Source organism: Hypomesus nipponensis, chromosome 5 (assembly GCF_054491055.1).
Source record: "Hypomesus nipponensis isolate SF chromosome 5, ASM5449105v1, whole genome shotgun sequence".
Lineage (NCBI taxonomy): Eukaryota > Metazoa > Chordata > Actinopteri > Osmeriformes > Osmeridae > Hypomesus > Hypomesus nipponensis.
Genome location: NC_140365.1, coordinates 11478269 through 11503970, shown reverse-complemented (window position 1 = coordinate 11503970; position 25702 = coordinate 11478269). Strand labels below are relative to the sequence as shown.

The window sequence follows — 25702 nt, the reverse complement described above, 5'->3', positions numbered from 1 at the left end:
AAGGAGTTATACACTCGGTACTCACTTGGACAGCCATCAATTCCGCACACCACGCGAAAATCAGGGCTGCGACTATGCATTGTATTAATATGACTCAAAAGCTGTTTCAGAGTCAATGATACAAATACATAACATAGGAAACAACGCCAAATCATACTGGAAGCAGTGATGTTACAGGCAGAGTATATAAGATATAAGTTGCTGAGTCAAACGAGCCGGCTCACAAAAAAGAGCCGGAATGCCCACTAACTGCTGTAATTGTTATTTTTTTTTAACTCAGCATCACTATAGTTACACCCGCCAATAACTCTGATATCCCCGGTGCGCATGCTCCAACAGACAATTTGCAAAAACCCACCATGCTTACTACGTCCTTCATACGGTCATCTAGAAGTGAATGATTTAACTCCGCGTTTTATCGCAAGTTAAAAACGGTATATCCGGTGTTAATTTATTGTGCTTCACATCATATATCATTCAAATGTTGTCAATATTTTAATGTAAATTTGGTGTGTAACGTTTCAGTTAAACGGATACGGCTGGACCACAGGCAAGCTAACGTCAACGGACCGAGCTAGCTAGCATGGAGGAATTGGATGATGTGGCAGTGTCGATTTTGAAGGGTAATGTAACGTTATGAAACTAGAAAGTGGGAATGCTGAAAGGTAAATTATATATTTTTTAATTGCTGAAAATACCCAAAAGCTGAAATAAATTTCAAAAATTTGAGTCACACTAAAGAGTGTGGAAGCTGAACTGCATGTCTGTGTGGTTGCTATGGCGCAGCTGTGGCCGTTATCGTTAACGAGCTGGGCAGAGAGAATAACATTCATTTACCTAGCACCACATCTCAAATAAGTTAACCGAGACGCAAAACTATACGTCCAATCCAAAAAATAAGGATATAAATCTCAGAAACGGCTTGAACAAGTCATGAACCATAATCAGTGATATTTAAAAAAGTTGGATAGATATCAAAAAGCTGAACGTTATAAAAATAGTTAAGGGTTTTGTCAACATTTTAAAGTTAACTAGTTATCAGTTAACCATATGCCAAATACCATGGCCTAGCAGCTCTAGCATCTCTTACACTTGTATTTTAGAAGTTCTCTTAATTTTATGTGTGAATATTTTGTTTTAGAATGACAATTCCATCAAATGGTTTTGAATATTTTATGTCTTAATTAGTTTTGAAACCAATTGGGTTAAGTTAACTAAAATTGGGAAAATAAATTCAGTAAGCTGAAGATTTTGTTCAGTTCAATGATTTTAGGTTGAATAATTAGTTTAAATTCTTGTTTGAGGTTTTCAAAAAAACATCTAAGTGAATTGGACAGCACTGTTTCATCTTGCTGTGTCTTCCAATGTTTTTACAGCTGCAAACATCAGTGATGAAATGATGGGCACCTTGTCCCGTGAAGACTTGCGTGATCTTTTCCCAGGGCCTGAGAATTTCTTAAGGAGAAAAGCTGTGTGGCGGGTCTGCCATGTTGAGGTACCGGTAAGTGACATGGCTGTCTGTTAAGTTTATTCTTTTGTTGTTTCTTTTGCACTAATTATTTTTTATGTTGCAATACCATTAGGCAGTCACCAAATCGACCTTTATTGATTTATTATGCTAATAAAACTGGCCTGCTGGAACCGATAATATAATTATAATATAATAATGGCCTAAAATTGAATCGATTGCTTACTTATACTTGTGCGGCGCCGTCAATGCAGCATTGCAGTTTATGTCAACACAGATTAAAGTAAATAAAGTATTTTTATCTTTTATTTTACAGGAGTCTGGCCAAGAAGACTCTAAGTCATTGGGTTTCTCCAGTAAAGAGTCACCCATGCCACAGACATCCACTCCAATGAATTTCACTGCTGAGTACACAACTCCAGGAAAGATTATTAAGATATCTTTTCCTGAGTATGTATTATACAGTGATTCCGAGCTTGAGCATGTCCGACAACATTACTTCGAGTTATCAAAGACAGGTGAAGAATACAACTGCCAAATGTCAAAGGACCTCAGATGCCGGCTCATCCGTAACACTATTACCAGTATGATTGCCATCTTGAGGGCAAAAGAAGATGGAGAATCACAATACCCATCACAGCCAGAAATGACAGCAATGGCGAAGAGAATCGTACTTTACTATCCCATGCTCCAAGACAAATGCATGAAGAATACATGGGTGAGTGAAATGCATCCAGTTGATGAGGGAAGTATTTCATGTTCAACATTTGTGGTAATTTAAATTGTTATGTTTTGTACAGGTCACTGTTTACACACAGCTCAACAAAAGACTGCGAAATGTAAAATCACCACAAAAAAAGACTCCAGATGGCAGACATTCGAAGAGGTAATGTTATAACAAATTGTTATATCCATCACAACTAATGTTTTAATTATTTTCCATATTAAGCACTCAGTTTTTTGGTCAATAAAATGTCAGGACAACATTGAACAGTTCTCACAGCCCAGGCTGACATCCAATTTCTTTTTTCACAATCTAATAGACGGCCTTTTGTACAGCCCTATTTCTGATACCGTGGCGGGCCGCCACGACAAAATCAACATAGCGGAAACACTGAACACTAAAAGCTAGAAAATATTAACATTTGAGAAGCTGAAATCCATTATTGTCATGTGTACACTATTTTAAATGAGCAATCCTGTCAATGTACTAGGTGATTGATTACCAACTAAACAACTAATCTTTGCAGCTCTATAAAGAGGCGTCTTGAGCTGCCAAGTGACACAGATGAAGTTCAATCAAGTGACTCAACACTTATTCTGGATCTGTCCATTGAGGGGAGCAGCAGCCCAGACTTGGCTAGTGAAGTGACGGGTGAGTTTCAACTTAGCATTCTGCCCTTGTGAGAAATGTTATATTTCAATAACATTCAATAATCATTGTTTTAAGTGTTCAAAGACACCAAAAGCTAGATATATGTGAACACAAAATGCATTAGAGAGATGGTTAAAACTTGTGTCAAAAAAATAATGTGTAGGCTATGTAAACAAACCTACAATAGCCAATAACTACATTTCCAAAGGACAAGGTTACTGAGGGTGCTTTATACCTTATGGCCTACTATTATACCCTCCACCTTACATACCCAAAATGTGTAGCTACTGTGCTTTCAGTCATACAGACAGAGGTCCTCTTGGACAAAATCCATGACAGAGATCTCACACCATCTTACAAGAAGAGCATGGCTGAGTGGAAATCTTTTACTGGCCAATAAAAGGAGTGGTCAAATGTACATGTTAGGGTTCAAACAAAACCTGTACCTAAATGTTATAATAATAACAACCATTTTGCCTTGTATGCTTTTTATTTGGATTTTGATTTTGCAGGTATATTTTGTGTTTAGAGGAACACATTGGTAAGATGTTTAGTTGTATCATTATCACACACATTTGCTATTTTTTCCATAAACATTGTGAGCAAAACGAATTCCTGCATTTTGTTGAGACTTTTTGCTGTCTAAATAAATCTGTTGGTTGGATGCAAAACTATTTTTTGTTTTTTCTGTATTTTAAGCAGTAGGTGAATGTCTTAAATCTAGTACAGTATTACAGTAGAAGCGCTTACGATAAATAAGTAAATATGCTTGAAATTAGAATTTTATTATGGCACAAAAAGCTCTATACTAGTCAGGAAGTCTCAAAATGCTTGCACTAGAACTTAGCTTTTGGGGGGAAAATAGTATTTTTGAGCATCATATGCTTATTATGAGACACAAATCTTAACAATACTAGCAATATATATCCAAGAGTAAGTTTTTCAAGCTAATTTAAATAGTATTTTTGAGCATCATAAGCTTGTTATGAGACACAAAACTTCACAATACTAGCAAAATATGTCCAAGAATGAGTTTTTCAAGCTAATTTAAATACTATTTTTGAGCATCATGAGCTTGTTATGAGACACAAAACTTCACAATACTAGCAAAATATATCTAAGAATTAGTTTTTCAAGCTAATTTTAAGCGGTCTCTTATATTGAAAATATTGTCTTATTTCAAGAATCTTATCAAGCTAATTTTGACTTGTTCCATTGGCAGATTTTTTTTACTTACTACAAGCCAAAAATATCTTGTTTTAATTTTTTTTAAACTTATTTTTGGAATGGCATTTTTTGCAGTGTAGGATATGAAATATTGATATGGGAGTACTGCATGTGGCCAGACCATTATCAACCACAGCATTCCATGTTACTAAAACGGTCCATGTTCAATAAATAAAAGCATGGGAGCTTTTATATCCACTTTATATAGACTATATAGGCTATTAATAAACAGCCTATGTTTACTGATTCATACATTTAGAAATAATCATAAGGGAAATTGACATGTTTCTTTGTCAGTCCTGTCTCCCATGGGAAAAATAGAAAGCTAAACCTCTAACATGGAGGTTTTTTAAGGACATTTTCCATTATTGCACACCAAAAGTACTCTGTAATAGAAATAAAACAAGGATATAGAAGCATAAAGCTTCAAAGACAGTGACACTTTGATCACACTTTCTGATACAACAGTCTTTTTTTTCTTGAACCATATATTTCATGTGTCCACAGCTTCAGAAGTTTCTCAAAAAGAGAGTCCTGTTTCATATATAAGGCCAGAAATTGGAAACCACACAGATTTGTTTAAGTGCTTTTGGACAAATCACTGTTACATTTAATAACACAATCAAGTATACTTGTTCAACCCTCTCTGTAGTATAAAAGTGGACACATCATTTGACTGTTTGGTGGCCATTCCATATATTTTGCCATCTTCTTTGAACTTCAACTTTTGACATGGTTCACAGATCTTAGTGCGGTTTCACCCTCGTACATCTGCCTTATAGTATACCCTGAAATGTACATTTTAAGAAAGCCATCATAGTTTCAGAGGCTCTGGCATCCATTCATAACAAGGTCTTTTGTAGAGAAATATCCAAGCTCTTCGGCACATTGCACTTCATATTCTGTCCTCCCTCGTCAAATGTTTCAATTTGTTTGAATTACACTTGAATTAAAAGTGTGCTTTAAGTGGAGTCCAAACGATACTGTTTACATAAGAGTATTGTTGCTCTCTCAATTGTGCAGCAAACATGGATATCTAACATTGTTAGAGACATTATTATTTCAAATATACACAAAAGTATTCTGTATTTAGAAAAGGATGCATGAGAGTCAACTATGAATGTAATTATTAATATTTGGAACACTGAGTAACTAAAGACAAAACATTTTGTGTTAAAATGAAACATACCAATTTATTTTTATCAAAGAAACAACCTAAACTGAAAACAAACTTTTATCTTCATGAAATAAAGCCATGGGAAGTTAATTGTGTGGAAGTTGTGGGTTCTTCCCAATAGCTCTTAAAAAGAGCATAACACAGGACCCTCTTCAATGAGAACATCTATTCCATAAACAACTAAAGTCATTCATTCTCTGGTGACTGCTGCCACATCTGTGCCTGTCGGAACACATTACTCTCCCATACAAGTGAATCTCCTTCAAGCCTTATCATGGCTCAGTCTTGATAGCTATTGTAGCTCCAAGACATTTGGCTTGAGTTGAGATCCATTCACAATGTTCTGGTTATGAAGCCTCTGCCTTGTTAGCCTAGTCTGAAGTTGAGAAGGAGGTCATCTTTCTCTTTTGCTTGTAAACTTTCTCTTGCTTTGTCTCCTTTCCCTTTTTATTTATCCCTCTCTCTCTAGAGACTCTGGACACTTGTCTGGGGATGGTGGTTAACTCAGTTCCCTGAGTTCAGCACTTTAGTAAAGCACTTCCCACTAAAGCTTCATTTCAACATAATGAATACTCAATTCCCTTCAACCTTGGAATGGAATTCCCATGTGGGTGGCTAATAGGGCACTATACGTTGGTAAGCAAAGGGGCGAGACCACACTAAAAGCGCACATCAATTCCTCTAAATCCCTTTTAGCTGCCAGAGCAGAACAACAGAGCAACAGCAGACTAAAAAGGCTCTGATTCACACATACCTTTCTGAGGGGGAAGTTTAATGGCTGTGTTGGATTTGATTTCAAACATCTTTGCAAACAGATTAGCTTTCAGAACCAGACAATTGGTCTCCCTCCAAATATAGGTCCATTGATCCTGTTATCGTAGATATTTGCCTTGCCCATGTTGGAATTAATTACATCATAGAGATTGTGACCCGAGTTTGCTTCCATTTAAATATGTTTGCAATCTCTCATCTTATCATTTGCGCCACACACAAAGATGAAACTCCTTCTTGCCTCAATGATTATACATGATGTAGATTGTCCAGGAAAATCATGGCTCATTGCCATATACTTATACTTTTGTCTTGGGTTCAACTTCTACTTGACAAAATCTTGACCTGACCTGACCTATTTTACTCTTACTCAACATAACTGTCTCTCTTTCAGAAAGACTCGGTCAAAGTTCACTGACTTATCTGACTCAATTCTGAAATAACTGTTTTGTGTTTTTTCCAAAAGTTTGTGTTGTGTTTCCAGTCTGGAGTCAAGGGAGGGTACCATTGCATATTAACCCGTTCCATTGGTTCTAATAAGACTAAGTCCCTTGAAAGTTATTAAGAATTAAAAGAGGAAAATATTGTGAATCATAATTTTCTACTGCTACCAATGCACTGGTACCATTTATTAAATACAACTAATTCTTGTCCAAGTTGACTGACTATATAACTATACTAACAACATTTTTACTTCAGTCAGTCACCTGTCGATTCTGACTTGTTTTCTCTTGACAATTTCTACCCAAATCTGACTCAACTCTGATAAAATTCTTTCATTTGACATTTTATTTAATTTGCAAATGCTTTCATCCAAAGCAACAAACAAAAAGTGCATATAGAAAGTAAAATGTAGCCCCAATCAGAATTGAAAATATTAGATTCCAGGCGATTTGTGCTGTTCATAAAATATATTTTTTTTGTCACATATGAGCAAAAACATTCAGATTTGGGTCATTTTTACATTAGTCACCTGTGACATAAGGACGCAGCGTCTACAATTCTTTGCAAAATTTCCGCAGTGTATGGAAATTTTACTGTATAAGGTTATCTACTTTTACATTTATTCATTTAGTAGACGCTTTTATCCAAAGCGACTTCCAAGAGAGAGCTTTACAAAAGTGCATAGGTCACTGATCATAACAATGAGATAGCCCCAAAATATTGCGGGTCTCCAAAACATGAAGCATACATTGTGAAAAGCAAGTGCCAATGGGAAGAACCATTTTAACCATATGTAACATTAGTATGAGTTCCCTTAGCCTTCCTTTGGTCCCCCAGTGGCTACAAAATATAAACCATACCATGAGTATTCTTCTCCGCCTTTGAGAAACAAAAGCTCAAACAGTCCGATCTGGAACCTTTCCCCTTATGTCATCAAAAGGAGAAAGGTTACTTCCCCTTTCTTTGCTTTTCCAGAGAACTTGGCCGCCAATGAGAAAATTAGCTACGACCGTGCGAGAGCGATATTGTTTTTTTATTCGAGAGACATCATGGCTTGCAAACGACCGAAGCATGGCAGTTAGCCCCACCTCTCTCCTCCCCATAGCATTTAAAGCTACAGACAGAAATGGCACGTCCTAAGGAAAGCTCATTGTGGGACTGCTCATAGTGGCTGTAATTCTGCACCAAGGCTGAATTTCGGAAAAGAGACTTCAAATACAGTATTAGGTGGCCACAAAGGCCTATATAAAAGCATCCAAAAACAGCATGCCATGGGACCTTTAAGTTATGCTCACTGAAACAGCTGCTGCGGTCACACCCGAGACTCGGCCATTAATACTTTAAGCTAGGCACAGTGAATACAATTAACTTATTGATCCTTGCTTTAATGAAGCTATTAGGCGCAAAACTGCAAGCGAGAAAGCAGAGGAGCAGGTGGAGAGAAGGAGAACGAGAAAGGAGCAGGGGTGGGAAAAGAGAGAGAAGGCATCCTCGAGTTCTTAACCGTTTAACCGTTGGTCCAGCATTAATGAATGCGTCACAGTTTTTAGAAATGGGGCTTCAGCTTCTTGGCCAACTGTAGCAAAATGAGTGTTGCAGCCTCCTGGCAGCAACTTTCTCAAAGAGGTCAATCTCTTCTGAGCTAGTCACTGACAGCTTGAGCTGGATATCTCTAAGCTTTCATTAAAATGTTACTGGCCTCCTCCCTGAGTGCATCCATCACTTAATCTCCGTCCTCAGGTAATGGAACTTTGGGTAAACACTGTGTAAGAGAGAGAGAGACAGGCATCTTTTCGATGCATTCGAGGTATTCCTGTCATGGGCTAAGGTTATTTGTTGCCACTTCACTTTATTGTGATAGTGAATTGTAATGGTCCATAGCCATGTCACTGGGCACTGATTTTATCTGTTTGATGACGTGTTTTGAGACATGAGAAGTTAGTCCACTTGAAGGTGTTCAGCAACACATGCATGCACACACGCACACACGCACACACACAGACATACACCTCAAGCCAGTACTGTAGCTTACAGGTAATTAAGTGGATAAGAGGATTGATGTGATTTTAATGTCGCCATCTGGCAGACTCTAAGTCTTGAGGAGAGCATTTGGAAATACCACTGGACTTCCTGGTGGGTTCAGCATGTCTGCAGATGTCAGGAGTAATCACTCTGTGTGTGTAACTAATCTGCATTCACATGATACCTTGCTTTTTGTTTACCGACTGAGCAGGGAAATCATAGTGGGCCTTATGTGAACCATATGAAGGAATATTGTACAGAAGTAAAACAAAATTAATAAAAGCCCCCCTGTAAATTTGACCAGACTATAAACTTACTTAAGTCATGAAGAGTCAACATTATGCTGTCTAAAATTCTGTTTATACTCTGTAAACACACTCTTAAGTGGGACAGTGATAGGATTGAAGATATCTAGCCTGACACATCAACTAATATCCACAAAATTCTGGTTTTTTGTTATTATAGTGTTTATTGGACCTTAAGTCAAAATATATTTAAATTCAAAATTTTAATTTACATATATGATATTTCATTTGTATCACATTTAAAACATCAGGCATATTTGTCAATGTATTTATCGCAACATAATAAAAAAAAAACAATAACAAAAGATTTTAACTGCTTTTGGAACATTTCAGGTGGTTTGGTTCTTATTTTTTCCCAAACAGGAATCTTTTTACAGTCTTTGTAATATACATATACCATCAGAAGCTGAACTTGTAAAGTGCAGACAGCATATCTGGGAGATCAACACCTCCCATTAACTTGTTTTATGTTTCAACAATGGCTGGTCTGGGAACCATTATGTGAGTTTTGGATTTTCAATAACAGTGTTTCACACTGCCCAGGGGTTTAATCCCAAAAAATAAAGAAAGTAGGTCCACAGCTTTGTTTTTGTATATAAAAAACACATATTCCAATCTAAATATTTCTTACTATGACATCCTTACTTTTAATTAGTTTAAAATGTAACAAAATAGTGTACTTGGCATTGTGATATGACAAAATCCAGATTGAATCATGAAATACAGTATATTGGCTATGCGGGAAAATTGGTAAAATATTACTCTATAAACCTGCTTTATCATATTTGATACATACATTTTCAACACGATTTTACTATAAAATAATGAATGAAACATTAAGCAATTATAGGCTGCTTCAACACTGTAAATATTCATATTGAAAAATCAGAAACACTATAAATGTTGTTCTTACTGTAACATTTTCAAAATTAGCAACGATCGTCCATGCCGAAAACGAACGAGTCACTTCGTGATGGCGGCCATTTTGGAAATTGTATTTAAATGCCTGATACTGCCTGTAGTGCAGTGAAAATCTACCAATTGGCAGAAGACATATCTAGGATCGAATGCAACAGGTTGTTTTTAGGAAAGTATTGCTCATGATAATGATGTAGAGGTCTCTGAAACTCATGTATCAAATATGATACAAATGGCGCTACAGGGCTAGAGTGATATGTGTAAATCTTACAGGGAATTGTATGATTTTGTCTGTCCCTGAAAGAAAAAGCCTGATAGTGAACAAAGATATGGAACATGTTATTTCATTGTCAATGCTTTTCGTTTCTGCATTTGAACCTGTGGAGACACAACTTGTGGAGCCTGTGGAGACACAACTTGTTCTGAATAGCCTGTGTTATTCTACATTTATACTTGGGTAAGTGGAATAAACTTTGTGTGTAATTATTTAGTACAGTCATTGGCTTGTTTACTTTCTTAATTTTTTGCCATGGAAATAGAAGCCGTTACAAATAAAATTGGAATCCATGACTGTGGAGACATAACCTGTGCTGAATAAACTTGTTCTTCTAATTTCACACTTGAGTAAGTGGAATACACTTAATGTACAATTTAGGAAAGCCGTTAGCTTGTTTACCTTATTATTCACCACTGAAATAAAAGGCTTTCTTTTGTATGAACAAAAACGTGCTGAATTAATCCATACAATAGAGGCAAAGAAGTCAAAAAGGGGAACCGCGAAATGTTACAGATAATCCTGGTGTACAATGAACCAGGCTGCTTACAGATTGAGGGGCACCACAAAGTGTGCCAGAAAGAGTTTTACCTTTCCTAATCTTTCTCCTACCATATCTAACATTGATGGGGTTCATGCAGAGGATGAAAAAGACAAAACAATCCTTTAGTACACCTTTGCTTGGGAAATAACATTTAAATTGAATATTTATTATTGGAGGTCATTTGTTGGAATGATCATTTGTGCTGTACAGAATGGCAATTGACATCTTCCACATGCCACAAACCAAACTGTGGGGGCATGATGGTTGAGAACAATAATAACAGACAAGGTTCCATGTCCAAATATCCACACCAAAAGAAACCCAATGTAGGACCCCACACATTTCAAATTTCTTTCAAATTTCTTTCAAATTTCTTTCAAATTTCATATTTTATTTGGTGAGACTTTTGGACCCACAAATGCCATGTAGAATCAAGCTATGCCGAAGCCTCTTTGCTGATGTAGAAAATGAATATGAATGTATGATGAAACCAACACCATGTATGTGGTGACATAAATAAAGACCACTTTGTACAGAATTGTTGCTAGAATACACTTGCCACATACAACACAGGTTTGGTCAACAGTAAGGGTTCAGGATCAAATTATGAGGAGAAACAGTAACAATTACTGAGAAGGATAAGCGGATAAAACTTTTATAAGAAATCTTTGAAGCCAAGTAGGCTTGGCAAAGTGCAATGAGTCCTGAGGTATTCAAGCTGCTGACAGCAGATTCTGACCAGTCCCATTCCTGGTACATAGTGGATGGCAAAGGACCATGTGAAAGTGGATGAATGACAAGTATAAATGGATAAATGATGTGTCATACATTGGGTTTCAGCTGCAGAAATGAAAAACCATTTGACCAGGTGCTGGTTTTCTTTCCAGAGTTTGGAAATAGTTGATAACTCTTTACTTTAAATGTTCATCATATATTCTGTAACATCAAACCTGTAGTAATCACAGAAGATTGGCAGAGCTCAGTGGTAGATGATTTGACTGTAGATCAAGAGGTTGTAGGTTCAAATCCCTTTCGTTATTTGGTTTGGATGAAAGCAAAAAGAATACAATCTCAAGTTCAAGTTATGATCAATATTAATATCTAACCAAACAAGGAGTGTTCTGCTTTTATAGCCATGGGAGCTATACAATGGAACTGAATGGTAAACATGGACTGTTAAAAGTCAGTAAACATACTACCTTCATTATTAAGAGACAGCTAAGCAGGCGATCTACCTGAGGTCATGAGTAGCAGGGAGATAAACCCTCCCCTGGGTGCCTGCATTAACCCTCCAATAACCTCATGACCTACAAGTCCATTCACAGGACCTCACAGACTCAATACATTTGTCATTCCCCAGCACCATACATAAGGTCAAAACTATTAAAAGACCGTCAAAGTTTATGTAGGCTTCTGCTGATTATGGTGCAATTGTTGATTACACCATCACTCAAAGTTTAACTGTCAAAACATACTGATCCCTTATATAGCTTAAGGATTACTGAACCCAACACAGCAAAATAGTCAAGAAATCGCATCACTCTCATTGATAAAAAAAGAATCAACATTCTGGGTAAACTTCAAGCATTCTTATGCCACTTAATCCCCATTATAAATAGAGGTATTTTGGTACTGACCTGTACACCTTTTACATATTCAGTGTTCCTGTTCTACAGTATGCCAGTCAGGACAATCCTATTACGTTGGTAAAAATGTTTTTACTCCTATGAGCTTAGTCCATGATAATGTCCAAAATAGATTTTTCTTAATGATAAGCCAAGCATGGTACATTATGTATATTCATGCCCAGATGATATATGAAGTTCCAGGAAGAGCTAAACAAACTTGTGGTGAATTTTACAGTGATGCAATGTAATACATGTAACTGTAATGTTTGTCTTTTTCTCAGAGTATCGCTGCCAACAGGAAGTGGGTGGACAATGACCTGCCGAGCATCGCGCACGCCTGCCAAACCCCCGGCCCCTCCAATGGGTGACCAGCCTTGCTGAGCTGCCTCTTCAGTGGATAATTGACGCCAATTAAGGACAAGCCCCTTAAAAGGGGCATGTTGGCAAAGCAGGAGGAGCGGACATTGGTGGGCATTTGTACGGTGACATAGGGGAACGAACAGCAGAGCGATTAATATGGACTGGTGAAGTTGCGACCCTTGTTTTATTGGTGCCTTTTAAACTTTTGTATTACTTTTGTTTTAATTGTAGATGTATGGTCAGTGTCTTTATCAATGTTTTATCTGTAGTTGTCCACACTTAGACCTTGGCTTGCCGTGTAACCTCACTGCCGTTTGGAGTGCGTGTGCCTGTGTTGTGTGTGTGTGTGTTAACCTAGTGTGTCGTGTTAACATGTTGACGGGTGTTTTGCAGTGCTTATTTTACCGTGGTGTGTGTGAATTGGCTATGGAGCATATGCTGTATTAGGACACCAAAACCTACGATCTGCTGTTTTTTTGATGTATGTAATAAATTTGTGATACTGACGTTTGTGAAGTTTACCGGTGGTCACTGAAGTCCCATTCCAGATCCATAAGTTAGAGTAACAATCAAACCATTACAACTGGCGTAGTCGGCAGGATTTGGTTTGGGTTCCACTGACAGCCGTGTACACCGAACAAATGTCTGTAGATGAGGCCCAACCGGGGTTTATGCCTATGTTTAATGCCACCGTTCTTTTCGGCAAACGTGGGGACAGAAATTCCGCGGTAGGAATTCAGATATTGGATTGGGGGAGTGGCAAGCTAATTTGAAGGTCATGTTTAAAATGTGTAGAGTGCCGGAAAATGTACAGCTCGATTTGATCATCAATTGCTTAGAGGGGGAAGCTAAGAGACAAGTATTGATTTTAGATGACAGAGAACGGAATAGTCCTGACCAAATATTTATTGTCTTGAAGGAGTTGTATGGTGATCAAATGTCTGCCTCAGTCCTTCGCCCCCTCTGTTTCGGCTGTAAGCAGGAGCCCAATGAAACAGTCTGAGTTTACCCTACGGCTACAAGAGTTGTTCCAGAAATTGAAGAACTCAGACCGGGATAATCATGGGAATATAGATCAGTTAATGAGAGACCAGTTCCTAGAGGTCCTCCAAGACCGAATGCTTTGGCGGGAACTTAGAACACTTGTCCTGGTAGACCCAGAATTATCTTTTGCCAGGTTAAAACAGAAGCCATGCTCCGGATCAAGGCCGATCAAGGAGGAGTGTCATCAAGCTGCTTTGGGACTAGCCAAGTACCAACTCCTGTACCACTGGACTTGAAACCGCTCCGCCAAGAGCTTAAAGCAGAGATGGCAGAGGAACTGAAGTCTCAGATGGCTGCTCTAGCCAAGGATGTTGTCGGCGAGCTTTGGGCGGAGTTCCATAACCTAGCAAGCCAACACCCTAGGCCACAGGCCCCCAGAGATGGTCAAAACACATGGCAGCGCCAGCCCCTAGCTCCATACCCTCCTCTGACATGTCAGAGTGCTCCTCCTGTGGTTGGCCAGTCTCAGCATAATCCCAGGTCCCCATCTTCACACCATCGCCGCCCTAGTCAGGGTATTATAAACTCCTCCCCCCTTTCCGGCAATTTGTTCCAATATGATGAGCAAGGAAGACCCATTTGTAAGCGGTGTCAAACCCCTGGGCACATCCAGCGCTTTTGCCCAAGACAGAGGAATCAGTCTCATACCCAGCTGCCTTTAAACTGCTAGGCACTGCGGCCAGGCAGTGGGGGGAAGTGGTGTGGTTCCTGCAACCATATGTAGAGAAGGCCTCATTGGAGACTCACGGTAAGGATTTCAGGGGAAGATGTGCCCTTTATCCTCGATACAGGCTCACAAGTCACCATGCTCAAACAAAGCACTTTCCATCAGCTTTTTGGGGAAGGAGGAGCTGGCCTCCAAGACCCTTCGGCCTGGTTGAGTCTGAAAGGCAGCCAATGGGCAACAGATTCCCTATGTTGGTTGTATGGAAGTAAGGTATTGGCACCACTGTACTTCCTAAATGTGGCATTATCGTAGTGAAAGTCATTGTCTCCTTCAGACTCCAGGTCTCTTGGGGATGAACATTCGCCGATGCTGCTGGAGCATGCTGTTCAAGGAGGACACCTCAGACACAGGATTTGCCCTCCAAGCTCCAAACTCAGTGGGCCGAAAAGCATGGAAGGAGGCGATAGCTATCTGCAGTCAGGAGGCAGGATTTGCCCAACCAGATGGTAAAGTCAGATATGTACGTGCACTGTACAATGTTACTGTTTCACCTAAACAGGAAATGGTACTCATGGGCAGGGTTCGGGGGGGCCCTGGAGGACGCCACCTAGGCTTGGTGGAGCCATTGTCTGATCAAGCCGACTTGGACTGTCTGGTCGCCAGGGCTGTGGCCAATGCTGATTGTGGTAGGGTGCCAGTGAGGATGACAAATCTGGGTACAGTCCCAGTTCACCTGAAACGTCACCAAAAGGTTGCCTGTTTTTCCATTGCTATGCCTGCTGATGTTTTCTCAGAAGGGGTGGACATGATCTTGGAAGCACCTAGCACCGTGAGGGTCCAGCTACAACAGGTGACGGAAGCTGAAGCCCCCAGTGATGCATGTATTCCGGTGGACCCAAGTGGAGTGATTCTAACCCCAGAACAGACCCAGCAGGTACAGGTTTTCTTGGCCAAGCACAAAGATGTATTCTCTATGTCTGACCATGACTATGGAAAGGCCGATGCAGTGTTCCATCAGATCCCTACGGGAGAGGCACCACTGGTGAGGGAGCGCCACCGCCGAATTCCACCGACTCTCTATCAAGAGGTGCGTACTTTGATCCAGGGAATGTTGGAGCCAGGAGTGATCAGCAAGAGCACTAGCCCTTGGGCATCACCTGTAGTCCTGGTGCGCAAGAAAACGGTACTTTAAGGTTTTGTGTGGATTATCGCAAATGTAATAGTGTAACCTGAAAAGACTCCTTCCCGCTGCCCCGCATAGAAGAGTCTCACAAAGCTTTCAAAAGCAAAGTTATTTTCCACTCTCGACCTTGCCAGTGGATACTGGCAGGTACCAGTGCACCCCAGTGATCAAGAAAAGACTGCATTTACTACGCCCATGGGACTCTACGAGTTCAGTAGGATGCCCTTTGGGTTGTGCAATGCCCCGGCCACGTTCCAGAGGCTGATGGAGTCATGTCTGGTTGATCAGAATTTCCAGTCTCTTTTGACCTACCTTGACGACATTATTGTCTTTTCACATGATTTTCCATTTCATCTGAAAAACCTAGAGCGGGTGTTCCAGCGCCTGGTCCAACATGGCCTGAAGCTAAAGCCCTCCAAATGTAATCTCTTTAAAGCCGAGGTGCAGTACCTGGGACATGTGGTGAAGGAAAATGGAGTGAGCCCAACCAGCGAGCGGGTGCAGGCCATAACGGAGTGGCCACGCCCCCAGACGGTAAGGGAGCTGCGGGCATTCCTTGGCCTTATCGGTTATTACCAACGTTTCATTAAGGATTTCTCCAAGATTGCTATGCCACTCCATGCTCAACTAGTGGGGCAACCAAAGAAGCCCCTCCCCTTCAGAGCTGGACAACAGACTGTGAGGAGGATTTTCAGCAGCTCAAGCACATGCTGGTAAGGGCCCCAATCTTAGCATTTGCGGACTTTTCACTACCTTTTGTATTGTATACGGATGCTAGTTAGCGAGGCTTGGGCGCTGTTCTTGGCCAAGTTCGGGGAGGCGTGGACAAAGTTATTGCTTATGCAAGCCGTAGCCTGCAGCCCTCTGAGTAAATGACGCTAACTACAGTTCCTTTAAGCTGGAGTTTTGGGCCTAAAATGGGCCATCACAGAAACATTTTAGGAATATCTGTTTCGGGCGACATTCATGGTCTTTACAGACAACAACCCCCTAGCTCATTTACCAACTGCAAATCTAGGAAGTGTGGAACAATGCTGGTGTGCCCGCCTGTCCAGCTACAATTTTAAGATCCAGTTCCGGGCCGAACCAACCTCAATGCAGATGCCCTCTCCCGGGTCCCAGTGGGGGAACCAGGCCTGTTGCAAGAGGATGACGTTGAGGTAGTGGTTGCCTTCTGCTCTGGAGCTGCTGGAAGTGTTACTGCAGCCAAACAACCCCCTCACTATACCCCAAAACAGGATCAGTGGTCAGGTATGACACCAGAAGCCTGGAGGCAAGCACAACAACAAGATGGTGCTATTGGTAAAGTGTTGTTGTTTTTACAAAAGTCTAAGCTCTCCGCAAGTGACCGGGTTGCCGCACCACCAGAAGCGTTGCACATTCTGAAGGAAAGAGAGAGATTGTTCCTCCAGGATGGTGTCCTCTTCCGGCGCCGCAGAGATCTAAGAACCCTAGAAGTATGCCACCAGCTGGTGCTCCCAGACGCCCACAAGCAACAGGTATGGAGGACCTGCCACGAACAAGCGGGGCACTTTGGCAGAGACAAGACACTGTCTTTCATACGGGCAAGATTTTTCTGGGCTTATCAAACTAAGGACATTCTGAACTGGTGTGCTGCCTGCCCACGCTGAATATTGCGTAAAATGCCCCCCACCAACACCAAAGCACCCCTTGTCCATTGAAACTACTTATCCCCTTGAGCTAGTTACTATGGATTTCTTGAAACTGCACCCCTCCACAGATGGCCACCAATACGTCCTAGTGATGACCGACCACTTTACAAGTATTCATGGGCAGTACCCACGAAAGACCAGACTGCAGTCACCACAGCTCAAGCAAAGTGGAGTAATATCATTCGGTTTTTTGGAAGTCCATCTAGGTTTCATGCTGATCAAGGTGCAAATTTCGAGTCAGCTGTTGTCAAGGAGCTGTGTGAAATTTATGGAGCAAAGAAGAGCCACACCACCCCTTACCATCCCCAGGGGAATGGAAGCTCAGAACGTTTTAACCGCACTCTACTCCAGCTCCTAGGCACCCTGGAAGAAGATCGTAAGCCCCATTGGCCAGATTATATTCAAGAACTTTTGCTGATGTATAACAACACAGTCCACTGCTCCACAGGCCAAACCCCTTCCTATTTGCTGTTCGGCTGGCACCCCCGCCTTCCCCTAGATCTGGTCCTGGGTACACCGGTGGCAAACCTTCCTGAGACCCCTTCTAGCTGGGTACAACGCCATTACGAGATACTGTGCCAGGCCCACCAGACAGCAAACAAAAATCTGGACTGCACATGACAACGGCAGAAGCGGAAGCATGACCTAGCCCCTCTTAGTTGCCCCCTCCTTCCTGGGGAAAGGGTCCTGCTGAAACAGCGGGGAACGAGGGACTGGGGTAAGCTTGCAGACAATTGGGAAAAGACACCTTACATTGTTGTCCGACAGCCTAATGTAGACATACCGGTTTATGTAGTTAAACCAGAAATGGGGGAGGGGACAGAAAAGGTGTTGCATCGTAATCTTTTGCGACCATGTCCAATGAACTACAAGACAGCCATAGTTGAGGCCGAACCATCGCTACTTGTTGTGGGAAGTGGGGGGTTACCTTGGTGGGGAATACTGTGTTTTCCAGGTCCAGGAAACCCAAATGTGCCCAGGGTCCCGGAGAACCGACCACCGCAACACCCTGACCTCTACAATCCTGGCCAGCAGGAGGCAGCCAACCCAGTGGTCACCTTCCGGTCCGGCCCAGCTGCTTTGCGGGGGTTCTGTCTCTTGAACAGTTTGTTCACTTCTCTCTCCTGAATGGAGAGGGTCGTCACTGTAGAGGGGTGGAGGGGGGAGGCCTCACGGGTGGAAAGGAGTTGTACAGGACTGTCCAATTGTCTTTCAAAACGGCAGTAGAACTCGTTCAGGTCGTTGGCCAGACGAGAGTCGTTAGTGGAGTGGGGGGCTCTGGGCTTGAAGTTGATGATCTGCCTGAGCCCACTCCAGACAGAAGCAGAGTCGTTAGCAGAGAACTGGCGCTTCAGCCTCTCTGAGTACAGTCGTTTAGCCTCTCTCACCGCCTTGCTAAACCTGTTCTTCGACTCCTTGAAACTGTCCCTGTCCCCACTCCTAAACGCGGCCTCTTTGTCCAGCCTCAGCCTTCTGAGTTTAGCTGTAAACCAGGGTTTGTCGTTGTTGTAGCTCACCCTGGTGCGTGTTGGTATACAGCAGTCCTCACAGAAGCTGATGTATGATGTCACAGCCTCTGTGAGCTCATCCAGACTATTGGAGGCAGTCATGAACATATCCCAGTCAGTAGAGTCCAAGCACGACCACAATTCCTCCATAGCCTCACTGGTCCACTGTTTCGATGTCCTCACAGCAGGCTTGCAGCGCTTAAGCTTCTGCCTGTATGCAGGAATCAGGTGAACCATGGCATGGTCTGAGTGACCCAGTGCTGCTCGGGGAACCGCATGGTATGCTTTACTGATTGTAGAGTAGCAGTGATCCAAAGTGTTCCCTTCTCTGGTAGGGCATTTGATGAGTTGTTTGTATTTGGGGAGTTCTTGAGTGAGATTGCCTTTGTTAAAGTCGCCTAGCACAATAACCAAGGAATCCTGATTTTCATGCTCCACGCACAATATCTGGTTAGCGAGCACACGTTGAGCCTCGTTGGCGCTAGCCTGAGGGGGCATGTAGACGCCGACCAGTATGAATGAAGCAAACTCACGTGGCGAGTAAAAAGGTTTACAGTTAATAAAAAATGATTCCAGATCAGGAGAACAGTGCTGCAGAATCACTGTCACATCTTCACACCAGCCACTGTTAATGTAAAAACAAATACCACCACCCTTCGTTTTGCCAGAGAGCACAGGGTCACGATCCGCTCTCAGCAGTTTGAAACTTGCTAGCTGTAGCGCAGAGTCTGGGATCAGTTCACTCAGCCATGTCTCCGTAAAGCACAGAACGGAAGATGAATGAAAGTCTCTGTTTTTCCACACCAGTAGCTGAAGTTCATCCAGTTTGGAAGTGGGTGGACTACGACCTGCCGAGCATCGCGCACGCCTGCCAAACCCCCGGCTCCTCCAATGGGTGACCAGCCTTGCTGAGCTGCCTCTTCAGTGGATAATTGACGCCAATTAAGGACAAGCCCCTAAAAAGGGGCATGTTGGCAAAGCCGGAGGAGCGGACATGGGTGGGCATTTGTATGGTGACATAGGGGAGCGAACAGCGGAGCGATTACTATGGACTTGTGAAGTTGCGACCCTTGTTTTATTGATGCCTTTTAAACTTTTGTATTACTTTTGTTTTAATCGTAGATGTATGGTCAGTGTTGTATCTGTAGTTGTCCACACTTAAACCTTGGCTTGCCGTGTAACCTCACTGCCGTTTGGAGTGCGTGTGCCTGTGTTGTGTGCGTGTGTTAACCTAGTGTGTCGTGTTAACACGTTGACGGGTGTTTTGCAGTGCTTATTTTACCGTGGTGTGTGTGAATTGGCTATGGAGCATATGCTGTATTAGGACACTAAAACCTATAATCTGCTGTTTTTTTGATGTATGTAATACATTTGTGATACTGAAGTTTGTGAAGTTTACCGGTGGTCACTGAAGTCCCATTCCAGATCCATAAGTTAGATTATACAATCGAACCATTACAGCAAAACAAATTGTACTTAGTTCAGGACCCGCAACATGATGAAGTAATTCAGGCTAAAGCCTAATTAATACTTATGTTGCCGACACTTTTGAAATGCCTGTGCTCAAGGTTTGCTTGACGTAAACAGAATCATTTTACCGTTACATATTCATATATTCATAGCTATGGTTACATTGTTTACGCTTTGTAGCCTAGGTGATTGATCGAGAAAATGGCTGTAGCTAATTTTGAGAGGCATTACAAAGGTGTGGATATGTTCTAACTTGATCTGCCAATCTCTCTTTTGTTCCTTCCATCCTAAACAGTTGTTGAGCATTCACTGAAAATTCAAAACAATGCAGTCAACGACGCGTGCCGTCTATCTAACCAATCACACTTGGACGACATTAGCGCCAGTAGAAATTTCTCCTGGTAGGCGACACTTTCAAGCGACGGTTAAAAGTGTCGACCGTGACGCCATTTTTGTCGGCGACCTTTTCAAAAGTGTCTGCAACCTAAGTATAAATTGGGCTTAACTGTGAGAAGTGTTGTTTCAATAGAAAAGGCTTTATTTTATTAGCCTCTGCCTTTTAGATTGGAAAGTTTGTCAGTTAATGTTACTTTACTGTAATTAACTACATAGCAATACCTAGAATACAAGGTAGGTTAAATGGAATTGCTATTTAATTCAATTATTAATGAGGTGTTAGCCATATAGGTTTTTACAAAAGTGTAAGAAGGCAGAGTATGGGGAAGAGGTAAGGTGTTAGAGGTACGTGGATGTTGTTAAGGGATAGTTGAAGGTTGTGATACCAAAACATGATTAATGTTAACATTCCCTTTTCCCTGGAAAACCCAATCTCCCCCATACAAAATTAGTGACTTTCTGTACAAACTTGCTAATGAAGTAAAACTACAAAGTAGTTTTATATACAAGATACTGCTATGTAGTTGCATGGTCCATAACGTAACATAATGTGAAGTGTTGCCAGAACTTCTGGTAGATAATTTGCTGTGTCTACATGTCACACAAGGCACTCAATTTGAGACAGTCAGGAGACATGAAGACTTAAAGGGCATTATGAGTTATGATGTTGTTATGGTACACTAGAGACCAGAAGATGAACACCGTAGCATTCTATGCTATGACTTGATTAGCTAAATGTTGTGCCCTAGAAGTAGGACTGTAGGAAAACTATATTTGTACTTTTTTACTCCATGGCATATATGTCAATCTATATCCTACCCATGTCATTCATTAGACCACCAAGCACTAGGCTCGATGGACTAATGATTCCAGACCTGTACTAATAACCATCTGTAAGCACTTCTTTAAGTAACTATCTAAGTTTTTCCTCTGTACCAACAATTATTTTCTATTAAGAATCATCATTAAGCTTTTGAGACAGCTAGATTTGCAGGATCACATCCACGCGAGAATCCATCTTGCCAAGCTCCAAGTAATCCCTTCAGCATCCTATAAGGAACTACTGGCAGGCACAGGTCATGGTTGAAGTTAGCTTGTGATAAATGATGGACAGATGATTCATCCAATCACATGCCAAAGACTTTTTGATGCGACAACCTTTTCTCTTTTGAGATTAAATGCAGTATCTATCTACACTGGGGAGATACTAGATGTTCAGATGTTTCTCTATACAAACGTGAGTGATGGAGGCAATCCAATGATCCAAGCCAATTATGTTGTCTTTTGATAGAAGGCATGCCAGATTGCAGGCAGCAAAGAGAAACAAGTAGAAAAGAAAGAAGGAAAGCTTGGCATGGCAAGGATGGCCCAATCATTTGCAATTTACCAACATCAATCAGGTGCTGTTCTCATGGAAACCGCATCATGCCACATGCTGCATGATTATATTTCTCTATTTTTTTCTATCTTTATGTATTTCAATTCCAACACACATCCAGAATTAGATAATTTTATATGTTCTAACAGCTTGCTTTCTCTCTTCTATCTCAATAGATGGAAATTCCAGTCTCTCATGTGTCGTGCTAGCCAGTAACTCTTCATTCCATCATACAACTATCTTTGTCCTTTAACCCACACTTGCAAGCTTGTTGATTATCCTTGTGGCTTGGTTTTAATTGGCTCAGACATCAGATTCACGTAAGTGACTCTCTCACAGTTTTCTGTGAGACTCTCCAATGTATCTCTCGTGTGCCCGTGACCCCGTCAGCAGTTGACAAGATTGCTTTCATTTTCTGTCAACACTCACTGACAAGCACTATGAGGGTGATACGTCATCATCTCATTTACACACGGTGAGGTGTGAAAGCTGTAGAGAGAAAATAGTAGCAATAGGAGGCTGAGTATTTAGTGAGTGTTTACAATAATTATACAAGTTATTATTACGCAAACAAGTTAACACTGAGTTTATCCGCAATGTGTTTAATGATGCGTAATTATGGCGTGAACCTGTCAGTCAATATTACAAATCCCTGTTGGCAGACAATAGCATTGTTTGCATCTACTTGAAGCCATTTATTTGGTTCTTAATATATTCCTCAAAAATGTACCTGATGGTAACTTGAGCGTTTATTATACTTTCATACTGGGCTCAGTGGTGACTAAATCTTAATTTCTGAATCATTGCTACATACAATTAATAGACAACAGAAAGTTTCTGACCATCGCATTTAGTCAATGAGCTGTATATTAGTGTTGCATGAGAAAGTATTACTGCTATCTCATTGTTCTGAAAATGACTTCAATTATTCAGCAGAAAGATGAAAAACGAAGAAAGGAGGGCTCCATATTGATCTACAGAATAAAACCTTTAGGAAGAAAATGTTAGACAACTTTTAAAGATATTCTTTAATATTAGTATAAATATGAATTGCTGGATTTAGTTGGTTTTGTTTCCTTTTCTTGGTGTTTATTTTATATAATTAGTGTTATTTTATATAATTAGTGTTATTTTGCATACTTATTACTCCTCTTTCGACCACTTTTTTTGCCATTCAAACTTTATTTGATAGAGGCTGAAATGCTCTAGGGTGCAATGACTTTTGACACTGATTACTATTGTTTTTAATAATATTCCAGTTTAAAGTGCAATTTTCATGGGTTTCAATGGTTCAGAATGTTCATGTCAAATTCTATTGTGATGGGGGGATCCGTCAGGGATGTGGCAGCTCACCACTATTATGTATAATGGTTGGGAGTTATTATCTATATAGATTAAAAATAATGGTATTGAATAGGGGTGTAACGATACACTCAGCACACTTTCGATACGTATCACAATACTGGCGTCACGATACGATAAGTATCTAGATACGTTGAACCCCCCCAAAAAATCTACGTCAAGAATGTTCAATATTTTATTTGAACTTCTGTATGTTTAGTAACAATGTTTGCGTGCATTCAGCTTATAACTTTCTACTATATGTTCACTATATTTTCAGCTTTTTTAGCATGGTCAGCTATCCCCATTCAGGTTTTCAGCATTCTCACTGCTGTTTCGCAGGAACAGCCTTTTCTAGTTATTGTGAGAATGCTGTTAAGCATTCTCACTATTGTTTTTCTGTTTCTCTTTATTATTGTTGGAATGCTGCTTCAGCATTCCAAGTATTGTTCTTTGAATCTTTATTCAACTTCTTATTCTATTTCTTCCGCGGCACCTTTCAGCGCCTACAAATCTTCAGCTATTAAAACTGTTCAGCTATCAAAAAATTCAGCAATTTCAGGCTATGACTGCTATGACTTTTCAGCTTTGTACCTCTTATGGTTGAATTAAAATAAATCAATATTCATAACATTTTTAACATGGGTTTCCAATGGAGTTTTCTTTCAAATCCTTTCAAACTTCTTAAAACTTCTTCAACTTCCAAATCCTTCTTCTTCCTCAATCTTTCAGCTAGAGCCACCATTTAAACTTTAAAACGTTGACAAAACCCTAAACTATTTTTATATAATTCAGCTTTTTGATATCTATTCAACTTTTTTTTATATCACTGATTATGTTTCATGACTTTTTCAAACCGTTTCTGAGATTTACATGGGTGTTTACGAGAAAGCCCACAGTGCAGACTGAATCGCTTAGAGCGGAGGGAAGCTTCGGGTGTCGTTGAAAACATATTTCTAGTTTGCCACCATTGCCACAATTTTTGCTCTTCATGCTTCGTTTTTGGATCAATAGATAGCTAATTTTGTGCTGGTTGTAGGCAGTTATGGAGGACCAAACCAGACATTGCAATCAATCCAGAGCCATAGATTCAATCTAGCTAACGCCTGGGACACACTGGCTTCGAAGCGCCCTGGAGCGCCACAATATACTACGAATGGCGCGATGCTGTTCACACTAGACGCGCATTTCTCCACGCCGGTCACCAAGCCTTTCACCTTCTCTGAGATTTTCTTTTCTACATGTAAAGCTGACATGTACATAAACATGGCATAGGCTACAGGCTATTTAGGCAACTTGTTGCTCCAACAATAACCGTCGCAACGGCATCCCATTCCCAATATAACGTGGCAACGTTTGGCTTTTGTTGCCGTAGTCTTTGTAAAATATGTGCTATGGGGCATACAACTCCATTTAGGACCAAGCTACTTTTCATCTTCGATGATTAACTTTGTGTCGTCAATCTTCACAAATTTATCTTCTGCTTGATTGGGGGCTATATGCCAGATTGTCTCTCGCTCTTACACACAGGACAAATATGTTGGTTTGACAATCAACAATCAGGATTTTTTATTTTAAAATGTTTACGTTTTTATCGGGGAAAACACATGGTTGGCCGGTCAGCGTAGTGAAGTTGGGTGTTAAGTGATAGCCCACAACTAACGTAGTAAAATCTTTATAACATGTTTGTTTATCCAAATATCATATATGGTGAATTAAATCTTTGTTTTCAACAAGGTTGGCCAGCCTGTCCATGTAGGCTATGTTGTCCATGACAGCAAGGATGGATGTAAGGCTACATAATCGAATACAAAGCATGGAAAACGATTAGCCAATGGTGTGTCAAATACCGCCTACCTATTTTGATTGACACATCTCATTAACATATTGAGAAGAAGAAATACAGGAATGAATGAATGAATAAATGAATGAATAAATGAATGAATACATGAATGAATACATGAATGAATAGATAAATGAATACACAAATAAATACATAAATACATGTAAATTATAAGGTAATATTGATTGAGAATTGTGCATTAATTAGTACATGTATTCATTTATTTATTTCTAAATGCATGGATGTGGACATTTATTTATTCATTCATTCATTTTAAAATATGGCAGGTTTGGTCCTCCATAGGTTTGGTCCTCCATACTTGGACGCTATCAGAGTTTGTCAACTCTAAGTAAAAATAGCAAGTCAGCAAATGACCCAAATTTACTAAACCAAAATTCTAATATTATCGTCCTCCTGTTGAGGCCTAGCAGACTCTAGTCTGCTAAGACCAGGCTCCCAACTGAACGTCACAATAAAAGGTTCTTAAATTGTTACGTTACCAGCATCGCAGAGGGACAGCAGGCGCACCAAGCATAAAGCAGTCCATGAATGGGGTTTTGGAAAAGGATCCCCTACCATTTTGTTTTGTGCACCACGGGTTCTGCTTTATACTGGTGCTGCCGTGGGTCTCTCCTGGATCTGGTTCTGCAATCCTGCTGCTCGACAATGCCAATTGATGAAGAAAG

At 40.7% G+C, this 25702-nt stretch overlaps 1 protein-coding gene across 2 annotated transcripts; it reads left to right on the top strand.

Moving 5' to 3' along the window:
- Positions 1-293: 293 nt before the first annotated feature.
- On the top strand, positions 294-23488 carry LOC146288707 (uncharacterized). Of its 2 annotated transcripts, XM_084698072.1 has the most exons (8): positions 294-434; positions 526-623; positions 1377-1501; positions 1785-2186; positions 2269-2354; positions 2719-2843; positions 12435-14910; positions 15019-23488. In XM_084698072.1, exons 2-7 carry the CDS (start codon positions 584-586, stop codon positions 12467-12469), a joined length of 813 nt encoding a protein of 270 aa, XP_084554198.1. In that variant the 5' UTR covers positions 294-434; positions 526-583; the 3' UTR covers positions 12470-14910; positions 15019-23488. The 2 variants fall into 2 exon arrangements, with proteins under 2 accessions (XP_084554198.1, XP_084554197.1); XM_084698071.1 differs by lacking the exons at positions 12435-14910; positions 15019-23488 and adding an exon at positions 3143-3504.
- The last annotated feature ends 2214 nt before the right edge of the window (positions 23489-25702 follow it).

What these genes read in the sequence shown, in the direction of transcription:
- LOC146288707 (XM_084698071.1), top strand. Translation starts at nt 584, where the DNA reads ATGGAGGAATTGGATGATGTGGCAGTGTCGATTTTGAAGG. An exon ending in GGCAGTGTCGATTTTGAAGG is followed by an intron (nt 624 to 1,376) that starts GTAATGTAACGT and finishes ATGTTTTTACAG; the next exon opens with CTGCAAACATCAGTGATGAA. An exon ending in GATGGCAGACATTCGAAGAG is followed by an intron (nt 2,355 to 2,718) that starts GTAATGTTATAA and finishes TAATCTTTGCAG; the next exon opens with CTCTATAAAGAGGCGTCTTG.